At 30.7% G+C, this 13620-nt stretch overlaps 1 protein-coding gene across 4 annotated transcripts in view; it reads right to left on the bottom strand.

The window, feature by feature from the left end:
• Positions 1–2004: 2004 nt before the first annotated feature.
• Positions 2005–13620, bottom strand: part of LOC143073506 (nucleolar protein 14-like) — a 48017-nt gene continuing 36401 nt past the window's right edge. For all 4 annotated transcript variants that reach the window (XM_076249112.1, XM_076249111.1, XM_076249110.1 and 1 more), the window contains 4 exons: positions 9668–9751; positions 7084–7350; positions 6344–6502; positions 2005–2134 (listed from right to left, as the gene is read on the bottom strand). In XM_076249112.1, coding sequence (XP_076105227.1) covers positions 2020–2134; positions 6344–6502; positions 7084–7350; positions 9668–9751 — 625 coding nt within the window. In that variant the 3' untranslated portion in view covers positions 2005–2019. The remainder of the gene's footprint in view (positions 2135–6343; positions 6503–7083; positions 7351–9667; positions 9752–13620) is intronic.

The raw sequence follows: 13620 nt of genomic DNA, 5'->3' as shown, positions 1-13620 counted from the left end.
ATGTGTAAAATCATACAAGTGTTCGGTAAACAGGAAGTTGTCGAGTGATGAATCTGAAAACGCATCACACGGTATAGCTGACTTATATAAATCCTGAAACCAAATTTCAGAAATCCTTGTATTGTAGTTCCTGAGAAAAATGTGACGAAAATTTTTAACTTGGTTATCATGTGTAAAATGATACAAGTGTTCGGTAAACAGGAAGTTGTCGAGTGATGAATCTGAAAACGCATCACACGGTATAGCTGACTTATATAAATCCTGAAACCAAATTTCAGAAATCCTTGTATTGTAGTTCCTGAGAAAAATGTGACGAAAATTTTTAACTTGGTTATCATGTGTAAAATCATACAAGTGTTCGGTAAACAGGAAGTTGTCGAGTGATGAATCTGAAAACACATCACACGGTATAGCTGACTTATATAAATCCTGAAACCAAATTTCAGAAATCCTTGTATTGTAGTTCCTGAGAAAAATGTGACGAAAATTTTCAACTTGGCTATCATGTGTAAAATCATACAAGTGTTCGGTAAACAGGAAGTTGTCAAGTGATGAATCTGAAAACGCATCACACGGTATGGCTGACATATATAAATGTTGATACCAAATTACAGAAAGGGTGGATGTGTAGTTCCTGAGAAAAATGTGACGAAAGTTTCATGGGACGGACTGACTGACGGACGGACTGACGGACTGATGGACGGACAGACAGAGGTAAAACAGTATACCCCCCCTTTTTTAAAGCGGGGGTATAAATATAGTTATCCTTTCACTCATAAATGAGAAATTGACATTTCAAAAGATCTAAACTTTATTTTCAAAGTCAACGGACAATGAAAATGAGGTCACGGACAAAGGACATATGACAGCCGGACAAATCATAACATTAGGCATCAAAATACACAGTATATGAAGCATCCAAGACTTTTAACTTCTAAAATATTAAAGTTAATTAACACCTCCGTGACCACATCCACCAGATCACTACTCCACATCAAGCTATCTGCATGACTTGACAAACACTATGTTCTTATTCAAATTAGACATGGACTGCATGTAATTGACATTTCAATAGAAAAAATATTGTCAAACGGTTAACTTTTTCTATCATTTTGGCTTCATCAAATCTAAATGGCTGATTTAAAAACGTGTATTATAGGACAGCTTTTGTGAAAAGAAGTTATAATTTTCCCATTAGAATCGATCATGATAATGATTGATGGAGGATTAATACGGCAAATTATTATGCACATTGAGGATGAGAACATTTTAATGTTAAAATGAATATTTATCCTGCTTTGTACAAGATAGACATGCTGAAGCGGATTTTTAACATACTAATTTACGAGGTTTAAACGTCAACAGGAAGACATGGCACCTTACCAGGACACATTAATCTGATTTAGAACTGACCAGTGTTTGCTCTTACTTCTTAATGTCCCATGCTACTAGAGAAGCAACATATACTATAAAAGCCTTTGGTATGATCCGTCTGGGTTCAAACCCACAACCTCCGAGATTTCAGGTGAACACACTACCACAATACCACCAAAGTGGTTTACTAGAATGGAAATAATGACATGTGAGAATTATTCCCATAATATCAGAATCAAAATAATTCTATCATGTCATGCTCTATGCTCATTTAAACATTGGAAGGCATTATATTTGGCTACATTTTACACCTCACTATCAAGATACTAATAAATATAAAACTTTTATCTCAAATATGCACTCATGATATTGATCAGGCATAATTTATCAATATGAACTTAGGAACATTAATTTAAGCTAGAACAACTGTCCTTCGTTATAGCTTTTCTTAATTTGATCAATACACACCTTTTTTCTAGATGTAGAACAGAAACATACTGGTGCTTAGAAATAGCCAGATATACAGTGTAAGCTTAAGGTATGCAACATTTGAGTCTAGTAAAAAGTCAGCTGTCATGTAGATAACTTTCCTATACTTTATTAACAGGAGAAATAAATAACAATGTTCAATAACTAAGGAGATATTTATTTTTCTTTATTCTCATTGTGACTTTTATTTCTTTTCATTGCTCTGTAATCCCCTTCTTGATTGGCTAGCAATCCATATAACTGTTTCACCTTCCTCTTTCTCTCATCATCCCTGCAAAAATAACAAAAAAATCCATATTTAAAAAAATAGTCTTTTTCTAGTATAAAGTTTTATTTTAAAATAAACGTCAAGGGGCAATTATTCCTACAAAGAGTACACATACTATTTTTGCTAAATTCTACTAATTTGTATATAACATCTTGCTGATAAATTAGTTGATTTGAGGTTAATTTTTACCTTTTATATTTTCATGATTGTTGGCATAAATGAGATAAAAGGTAAAATCACCATCTAAAGTTAATAACTATTATAAGAGATAGTCAATACTAAATGTTCAATAGATAGAGCTCAACATTCTCAACATTGTCAATACTAAATGTTCAATAGATAGAGCTCAACATTCTAAACATTGTCAATACTAAATGTTCAATAGATAGAGCTCAACATTCTCAACATTGTCAATACTAAATGTTCAATAGATAGAGCTCAACATTCTCAACATTGTCAATACTAAATGTTCAATAGATAGAGCTCAACATTCTGAACATTGTCAATACTAAATGTTCAATAGATAGAGCTCAACATTCTCAACATTGTCAATACTAAATGTTCAATAGATAGAGCTCAACATTCTGAACATTGTCAATACTAAATGTTCAATAGATAGAGCTCAACATTCTGAACATTGTCAATACTAAATGTTTAATAGATAGAGCTCAACATTCTCAACATTGTCAATACTAAATGTTCAATAGATAGAGCTCAACATTCTGAACATTGTCAATACTAAATGTTCAATAGATAGAGCTCAACATTCTCAACATTGTCAATACTAAATGTTCAATAGATAGAGCTCAACATTCTGAACATTGTCAATACTAAATGTTCAATAGATAGAGCTCAACATTCTGAACATTGTTAATACTAAATGTTTAATAGATAGAGCTCAACATTCTGAACATTGTCAATACTAAATGTTCAATAGATAGAGCTAAACATTGTCAACATTGTCAATACTAAATGTTCAATAGATAGAGCTCAACATTCTCAACATTGTCAATACTAAATGTTCAATAGATAGAGCTCAACATTCTGAACATTGTCAATACTAAATGTTCAATAGATAGAGCTCAACATTCTGAACATTGTCAATACTAAATGTTCAATAGATAGAGCTCAACATTCTGAACATTGTCAATACTAAATGTTCAATAGATAGAGCTCAACATTCTGAACATTGTCAATACTAAATGTTCAATAGATAGAGCTCAACATTCTGAACATTGTCAATACTAAATGTTCAATAGATAGAGCTCAACATTCTAAACATTGTCAATACTAAATGTTCAATAGATAGAGCTCAACATTCTGAACATTGTCAATACTAAATGTTCAATAGATAGAGCTCAACATTCTGAACATTGTCAATACTAAATGTTCAATAGATAGAGCTCAACATTCTGAACATTGTCAATACTAAATGTTCAATAGATAGAGCTCAACATTCTGAACATTGTCAATACTAAATGTTCAATAGATAGAGCTCAACATTCTAAACATTGTCAATACTAAATGTTCAATAGATAGAGCTCAACATTCTGAACATTGTCAATGCTACATGTTCAATAGATAGAGCTCAACATTCTCAACATTGTCAATACTAAATGTTCAATAGATAGAGCTCAACATTCTGAACATTGTCAATACTAAATGTTCAATAGATAGAGCTCAACATTCTGAACATTGTCAATACTAAATGTTCAATAGATAGAGCTCAACATTCTCAACATTGTCAATACTAAATGTTCAATAGATAGAGCTAAACATTCTGAACATTGTCAATACTAAATGTTCAATAGATAGAGCTAAACATTCTGAACATTGTCAATACTAAATGTTCAATAGATAGAGCTCAACATTCTGAACATTGTTAATGCTAAATGTTCAATAGATAGAGCTCAACATTCTGAACATTGTCAATACTAAATGTTCAATAGATAGAGCTCAACATTCTGAACATTGTCAATACTAAATGTTCAATAGATAGAGCTCAACATTCTGAACATTGTTAATGCTAAATGTTCAATAGATAGAGCTCAACATTCTGAACATTGTCAATACTAAATGTTCAATAGATAGAGCTCAACATTCTGAACATTGTCAATACTAAATGTTCAATAGATAGAGCTCAACATTCTGAACATTGTCAATACTAAATGTTCAATAGATAGAGCTCAACATTCTGAACATTGTCAATACTAAATGTTCAATAGATAGAGCTCAACATTCTGAACATTGTCAATACTACATGTTCAATAGATAGAGCTCAACATTCTGAACATTGTCAATACTACATGTTCAATAGATAGAGCTAAACATTCTGAACATTGTCAATACTAAATGTTCAATAGATAGAGCTCAACATTCTGAACATTGTCAATACTAAATGTTCAATAGATAGAGCTCAACATTCTGAACATTGTCAATACTAAATGTTCAATAGATAGAGCTCAACATTCTGAACATTGTCAATACTACATGTTCAATAGATAGAGCTAAACATTCTGAACATTGTTAATACTAAATGTTCAATAGATAGAGCTCAACATTCTGAACATTGTCAATACTAAATGTTCAATAGATAGAGCTCAACATTCTGAACATTGTCAATACTACATGTTCAATAGATAGAGCTAAACATTCTGAACATTGTTAATACTAAATGTTCAATAGATAGGGCTCAACATTCTGAACATTGTCAATACTACATGTTCAATAGATAGAGCTCAACATTCTGAACATTGTCAATACTACATGTTCAATAGATAGAGCTCAACATTCTGAACATTGTCAATACTAAATGTTCAATAGATAGAGCTCAACATTCTCAACATTGTCAATATTAAATGTTCAATAGATAGAGCTAAACATTCTCAACATTGTCAATACTAAATGTTCAATAGATAGAGCTCAACATTCTGAACATTGTCAATACTAAATGTTCAATAGATAGAGCTAAACATTCTCAACATTGTCAATACTAAATGTTCAATAGATAGAGCTCAACATTTTCAACATTTTTGCCTATGTCTCATTTCCTGTATAGTAGTTTTCAAAAAATTAGACAAACTTTTGCATTGTATTCCTATCAGGCATGGGGAAATCATAATCAGTAATCGTAACCAGCTGTAATCAATTAAATTTTGCAGTGTAATCCTATGTAATCAGTAATCATGCCATTTCTGATTACAAGTAATCGTAATATAATCGATTACATTCCCAAAAAACAGGTGTAATCATGATTACTTTAAGATTACATTCATATGATTACTTGCTGATTACAAATCTTGTATACTGGTATAGGAAAATAGTATTTGATAGACAATATGAAAATGTAAAGCATGAATAAAAAAATCATAAAACTAGTGTTCGATATGATTGGAATTTGTTTAATGTGATAAAAATTGTCATCTATATAACAAGTTTTGTATAACCAAGTGTTTTATTTTGTTAACAGCTTACTAAAGGAATTTTCTTTCCAGAGTTTGTGAGATTGAGCTCTTATGATATAAGAGTATTTCTTGAAAGCATTTTTAATCATTGATTTAACATTTCGAATATTAACTCCAATTTCATATAAGTATGAAAATTGACTTTTTCGTAATGATAAAAAGTTATTAGAAATTCTGCAATATTGCAATATACAATGTAATCATAAGTAATCACAAGTAATCATGATTACTTTAAAGAAAAGTAATCTAATGTAATCAATTACATTTGAAATAGGGTTTAATTGTAATGTAATCGATTACATTTTATAAGCAAAGTTATTGTAATTTAATCGATTACATTTTAAAGTAATGGACCCCATCCCTGATTCCTATGTTATATTTTGAGCAATGTCAGCATTCTTGGTTGGAAGACTGGGTCATCAGACAATTTTGAAAACTAAATACCAATATGATTATTGTGGCAATGTTTGGTTAAACTTGGCCAATTAGTTTTAGAGGAAATGATTTTTTATAAAAATTAACAAACCACAAGGATGGATGGTAGAAACAACCTTAATGAGAAAAGCTCAATAGGCCCATTAGACCAGGTGAGCTTAAAATGGGTATGCAAATTTCATCAAACAAATTTATAGTATATTTGTATTTGGTTGAACACTTGAATTCATACTTCCATTATAACCACTTTATTTTGTACCCCATTGATAATAACAATAACACAGTAAGTGTGAGTAGAAAGAATGATGCATACTTTTCTTTTTGTTCCTGGAATTGTACTTGAGCTATCATATAGGAATCTTTTCTTATTTCTCTAATGGCTCCTTTCATCTCCTTTTTGTATTTATGTACAAGTTTCTGTTTTTCATTTATTTCCTTTGATCCACCCTTCCTTTTCTTTCTATCATCAAACCTAGAAAACAAAAGCATACATATGAAACAGTGGTACATTTTTAGTAATCTGAAACAAGAATATATCACAATGATTAATTTATGTTAATTTTTTTAATGCCCTTTCACTTCTAACAGTTGGAAAGTTAAATGAATACAATTGTACTCAATAAAAGGAATACTCTGAAGGTTCTTTGTGAATGTGCTTCGATATTTACAGTATTGAGTAGTCTTAGTCCCAAATGAAGAGTGGCAAAGGATACCAAAAAGTGAAATAACAAAAATACAAACACTAAGGAAAATTCAAAATGGAAAGTCCCTTATTAAATTGCAAATAAAATCAAACATGTCAAACAAAAAGAAAACAACTGACATACCAAAGGGTCATTTTATATTAATTAAAATAATAAATGGAATAAATTTTTGATTCAATATTTTGCTCTGCAAATTTCTGACATTCTGTATTCAGGTCAGGTACATATTTATCCCCTCCCCACCAAAATAAAGAAAGATAAACTGTATTATAATAATTTATATATACATTTTCAATTCTCAGTAAAATTATGTTTCTAACTCTATGATCAAAGGTCTTAAATAACATACACTTCTTCTATTTTTGGTTCAAACATTTTCAGTGGAGGTGGTTTCTTTTTCTGCATGAGTAATGGCTTTCGTTTAGTTTCCATCCCATCTGTAATATTATTTACAAATCTTTGTATTTGTTTCTGCAAGGATTCTGGGTAATTACTGACAGGAAGTTTACCACACTGACATTTGATTGGTGAAAATATTTCTTGGTATGATGGGTAATTATCATAAACTGCAGAAAATTGTTCCAGTAACACTACTGTTGATGATATTACAGATAACCTGAAAAAAAGAAATTTTTGAAATTGTATTACTATTCACTATTTGACACTCATGTTTGATAATTAGTATAAACATACATGTGATTCTTCTAATTTGTAAACCCTCTTCTCTCCCTCCCATTTATAATCTTATTAAAGTTCAATATTTGACAATTAGTATATAGATTTTGTTGTAAAGGTTTCAACAAAGGGTTTTCTGAATGTTGGCAAGCTATCAAATATTTTTTATAATGCATGCAACTTGATGCAAGGAAGGTTTTTAAAACTTCTTGATTGAAGACAGAAGATTCATGAAGAATTTAAAACTATTTAAGTCTCAGTCAATTCCTTCTTTTGTATACTGCCCACATTCAACACATTACGCCAAAAAAAAAAAGGATGTGTGCTTCATATTCAGTACCCACCTTATTTTTTAAGCTAAAAGTTTTTTTTGTCATTTATAAATAAGCAATGTTTAATCATGATAAATCATACTTTGTAAAGAATCATTCTGATTCAAACAAAAAATTCTCTGAAACCGATATTATCAAGATGCTTGAATTCTTGATTGACAACGTATTTGTAACATTCGGAGGACGTGTTTTCAACAGACTGTCGGCATCCCAATGGGAACAAACTGTGCCCCTCTACTTGCCGATTTGTTTCTTTATTATAATGAGGATGACTTCATGCAGGAACTTCTTAGGAAGAAAGATAAGAAGTTAGCAATATCCTTTAACTCTACTTTCCGGTATATAGATGACGTTCTTTCACTAAACAATTCAAAATTTGGTGACTATGTGGAACGCATCTATCCCATCGAATTGGAGATAAAGGATACTACAGATACAGTTAAGTCGGCTTCATATCTTGACTTGCATCTAGAAATTGACAATGAGGGTCGGTTGAAAAAAAAACTTTACGACAAAAGAGATGATTTCAGCTTTCCAATTGTGAACTTTCCATTTCTAAGTAGCAACATTCCAACAGCACCTGCATACGGGGTATATATCTCCCAATTGATACGATATTCCCGTGCTTGCATTTCCTATCATGATTTTCTTGATAGAGGGTTGCTGCTCACAAGGAAGCTATTAAACCAAGAGTTCCAAATGGTGAAGTTGAAATCATCCCTTCGTAAATTTTACGGACGCCATCCCGAGTTGGTTGACCATTATGGAATAACCGTTTCACAAATGATATCAGATATGTTCCTTACGTCGTAACTACAATCCCCTTCCCTTTCATGAATGTGACCTACCGAATTAAGACTATTTACCGGATTTGTAATCACATAAGCAACACGACGGGTGCCACATGTGGAGCAGGATCTGCTTACCCTTCCGGAGCACCTGAGATCACCCCTAGTTTTTGGTGGGGTTCGTGTTGTTTATTCTTTAGTTTTCTATGTTGTGTCATGTGTACTATTGTTTTTCTGTTTGTCTTTTTCATTTCTAGCCATGGCGTTGTCAGTTTGTTTTAGATTTATGAGTTTGACTTTCCCTTTGGTATCTTTCGTCCCACTTTTAAGTCAGAATGCCTCTTCCTATACTCAATGTAAACAAGAATGTGTCCTAAATACACAGATGCCCTATCCTCACTATCATTAACTATGTTCAGTGGATTGTGAAAATGGGGTAAAATTTCAAATTTGGCATTAAAATTAGAAAGATCCTACCATAAGGAACATGTGTACTAAGTTTCAAGATGATTGGACTTCAAGTTCATCAAAAACTACCTCAACCAAAATCTTTAACCTGAAGCGGGACAGACAGAAGGACAGGCAGACGGACGAACGAACGGATGCACAGACCAGACAACATTATTCCCATAAATGGGGCATGAAAAAAATGTAAAAAAAAAAAAAATCCCACCTACCTGCCCTAATTATTTTCAAAGATGTAATAGGAAATACACATTTTTTGTTTGGCTTAAATATTCTGGTTTACATTTACAAAGTTATGTTTGTATTTTGTAAGATTTGTTTTAGCCTTGTTTAATGTTGTTTACTCTACACACTGGAAGAATATGATTAAGCTTGTTAACATGAAATAAAAGGTAGAAAACATAATTAGAACAAGAATGTGCTCATAGTACATGGATGACCCAATGCAATCGCCTTATCACTTTCTCTGTCAGTGGACCGTGAAATTAGAGTAAAATCTCTAATATGGCACTAAAATGATCATATACTAAGGATCATATGTACTAAGTTTCAAGTTGATTTGACTTCAACTTCATCCAAAACTACCTCGACCCCTGAAGCGGGACAGAAGGACAAACAGAAGGACGGACAGAAAACATAATGCCCATCAATGGGGCATAAAAACCAACATTACCTAAAACCATCATTATTGAGAGCATCTCTATCCATATTTGTGGTAAGTACTTCTGACATCTTAAGCTGGGTCTGTATCTTCTCCCTATGGCAAAAAATACAGGGTTTATGATACACTATACAAATTAATATGAAAACTGAACCATCTGATTCAAATTTGATTTAATTTTTTTTTTTTACCTTTTATACTTAAGAAACAAACAAGAAGCTGCTAAAAGCCTGTGTTGCTCACCTTGGTGTATGTTACCTTTTTAATATTGAAGAGAAGAATATAAACTAGCTATGAATAAGATCTTAAGATTGTTTTTGGTAGGGGGTACAATTTTGCTTGAAAAATGTACCCATTTTAATACATGTATATCATTTACTGAAATGAAGGCACTATAGTTATATATAAATACAAATATTTAAGAAAGAATGACTTATATATACATACATAAAAATATGTAAAATATGACCAAGGTTTATATAATAAAGCACTAAATCTAAAATTAAAATCATCACTCATAATTCATAATTCATAAATATACAGATTCCCTTGAACTTTTATATATAAATTGACTTTTAATGTTCATTTTGAAACTTATGATGAACTTTTAAATGAATGGATTTAATCTGATATAATAATTGACCATTAATAATTTAAAATTCTCATTCTAGTATATAAACTAGGTATGTATGTAGATCACAAAACAGATCAATATACAGTTATCAAACATAAATACATTTTGATATAGGATCACATTAAAACAGAAAGTAATTTTTATATAAAACGTTTCAAAATTACGACCCATAATTTATTATTCTAAGCCAAACATTTTTTTTTTACTAAATAATTGGCCGAAAGCACATAATCTTATATCCATGATATCAATTTGAAAGTAGATGCATACTCAACATCCCAGATATACTTATACAAAATTTATTCAAGCATTATCAACAATCAGACTATTTACCATTAATTTAGAACATTTCATATACATCTATCTAACTTATATTGAAATCTGGTTTAACCTACAAACCTGTGAATGCAGCAAATATGTGACTCCAAAAATTGCTAATGACAAAATGTGAATTTAGATATAAATAATAATTTGACAGACATACTAGGACCTGTCTATTCACTGGGCATGCAATGAACACTACAGTTAATATAATACCATTTTTCAAATACTGTCAACATGATTTTTTTCATCTTTTTTGTTGTTGTTATATTCTAAACATTGTACAACACTATTTCTCTATTTTAGTGAAAAATGGAGTAAATCTTCTCTGCTATGTATCTCTCCCCAGTGTATGTATTGTAATTCATTTTTATTTCAATAGAATATGAATTTTAAAGTACTACAGTTAAACATTATTCAAGCAATAGTTATATAATGGAGACACATGAAAACATTTAAACAGAAATTGAGACTATTGATAGCCAGGTAGTCTATAATAATCAATATAATTTAAATGTTCAAACAAAATGTACCTACAATTGGGTATTTAAAAAACTAAACATTATAGTCTTCCATGACCCACAAAATCAATTAAATTATCAAAATAGTATTGTGTATAGGTACAAACCAGAAAATATGTCATATATATTAATCTAAAATGGCGTTCTCTCAGTCTGTTATAAAAAGTAAAGCTCCGGCTAAATGTGGAATATGTGATAATGACCGACCAATAAAGTGGAAGTGTATTGACTGTAGTAAATTACTGTGTAATCATTGTAAAGAAAAAGTACATCCACAATTCCAAAATGCCAAGGATCATCAGGTAGTTAACATCAAAGATGTGGGACAACCGACTGTTGTAGAACTTAGCATCAGTAAACAATATCAGACTGAACTATCTTCAGTACATTATATATCTCATAGTCATGATGATTCAATGTGGATGTATAGTTACACAGATAAAGTATTACAGAGTGTAAAACCTGAAGGAACCAAACTGAACATACTATCCAGCTTTAATATCCCAGTCTATGGTATAGCTGTTACTCAATCAAATAATCTACTCATATCTACAGGGGGATTAATTCTAAAACAAATCAGTAGTAATACAGGTACACTAACAGACTCAGTATATAATGTGTCACCATTTCGTTCTATAGCAGTTCATATCAACAGTGACAATAAAGTTCTAGTAGGAGGTGTTAATAGTGACTATCCTACACAAGGAAGAAGAGTTGTAATACTAATGAATCAGAATGGAGACCATGAGAGAGTGTATGAACATAATCAATATAAACAACCTATATTCACTTATCCCTACAGAATAACTAGTGCCAGTAATGGGAATATTTATGTGGTGGATCAAGTAAGTGGTCAAGAAGACAGAGTAGTAGTGTTAGGACAGGATGGTGATATAATCAATATCTATACAGGAGATACAGAGACCAACAAGGACATACCATTCATGCCAACAGACATAGTGACAACACCTAGAGACAATGTTATTGTAGCTGATATCAATAGTCATACACTTCATATCCGAAACAATGATGGCCTACTGATGACACATTATAAAACAAGTGACATAAACATAATGTTCCCAATGTCTCTTGCATTCTCTCCAACAGGACAGCTATACATAGGATGTGGTAGTTTAAAGGGCAGTACAACTAAGTTATATGAAGTGACTATATCAGGATGTTAATAATGTGAAACAAACTCTGTAAATTTTGCATTAAGTTATCTTTGATCAGTTTAATGTTTATAGTTAGGGTTTAGACAGGTCATATATTTACTAATGTGGATTCATTTATTTCATGGGTACCAATTTTCGTAGTTTGAGAAAAATTTGCATACTCCTCAGGGATGGGGTCGATTACTTTAAAATGTAATCGATTAAATTACAATTACTTTGCTAATAAAATGTAATCGATTACATTACAATTACACCCTATTTCATATGTAATCAATTACATTAGATTACTTTTCTTTATTGTAATCATGATTACTTTAGATTACTTATGATTACATTGTATATTGCTATATCAAAGTTTTTTTATAACTTTTTATCCACTTATTTTGGTGATTTTTTTTAAAAGCCTTAATTTATTCATCTTTTAAAAGAATTTATAGACAAGACAGTTACAGTTACAGTGTAACATGTTTAATTTTATAAAATAGCTATAGACAAGTGTCCTTTCTCTATGTAAAAGATGTAACTTAATTTTTAACTACAAATTGTAACCAACTGCCTAATTAACAAAAGAACTGAAAATAAGGAAAAATTAATTAAGTATAGTTTTATTGTCTGTTGGGACATAATTGACACATCCATTAATGTTTTTACAGGTGTTAATCACTACTTCCATTTCTTTAAACAAACAATGGGTGGGCTTGGGTATTAAAATGTTATTGTCTAAATAACGATATAAATAAAGTTAAAAGTGGTTGATTGTCATTATTTGTTTGAAAATTTTTAATACTTGATCTAATTGAAATTAATAGAATTATTGTCAGGTGAAAACACAAAACAGTTTTGTAACTTAGGAAAGATTATACATTTCTCTTTATATTAAGCAACAGTTTATTGTATTGATGAAACTTCTGACGTCACCTTTTGTTTACTATGCATATTGTTTGCAATATTTATGCCATATGTATACACTGTACATGTACAAAATGTACTTGTTTATACTGGTGAGCCTTAAGGCTAATAAATTTAATAAAGAATAAAAATAAGAAAGCACATATTATACACGAATTTATGGCAAATAAAATTCATTCAATATTGTCAATAAATGAAACCTGGTTTTAACTTCCATTTTCAATTAAGTGGGCTTATATATTTATGCCGACCATCAAAGTCAAATAGGAACTAAATGTTTTCTGCATTTTAATTTCAAGGTATTTATGTAAAAATATTGGGTAACATAATATGAACATGATGAAATTGGAGTTGATATCAGAAGTTTTCAATCAAGGAAAACAAATGCTTTCAAGGCATATTCTT

This window comes from Mytilus galloprovincialis, chromosome 4 (genome assembly GCF_965363235.1).
Source record: "Mytilus galloprovincialis chromosome 4, xbMytGall1.hap1.1, whole genome shotgun sequence".
Lineage (NCBI taxonomy): Eukaryota > Metazoa > Mollusca > Bivalvia > Mytilida > Mytilidae > Mytilus > Mytilus galloprovincialis.
The sequence above is the reverse complement of the archived record's forward strand: the minus strand, read 5'-3'. Positions and strand labels throughout refer to the sequence as shown.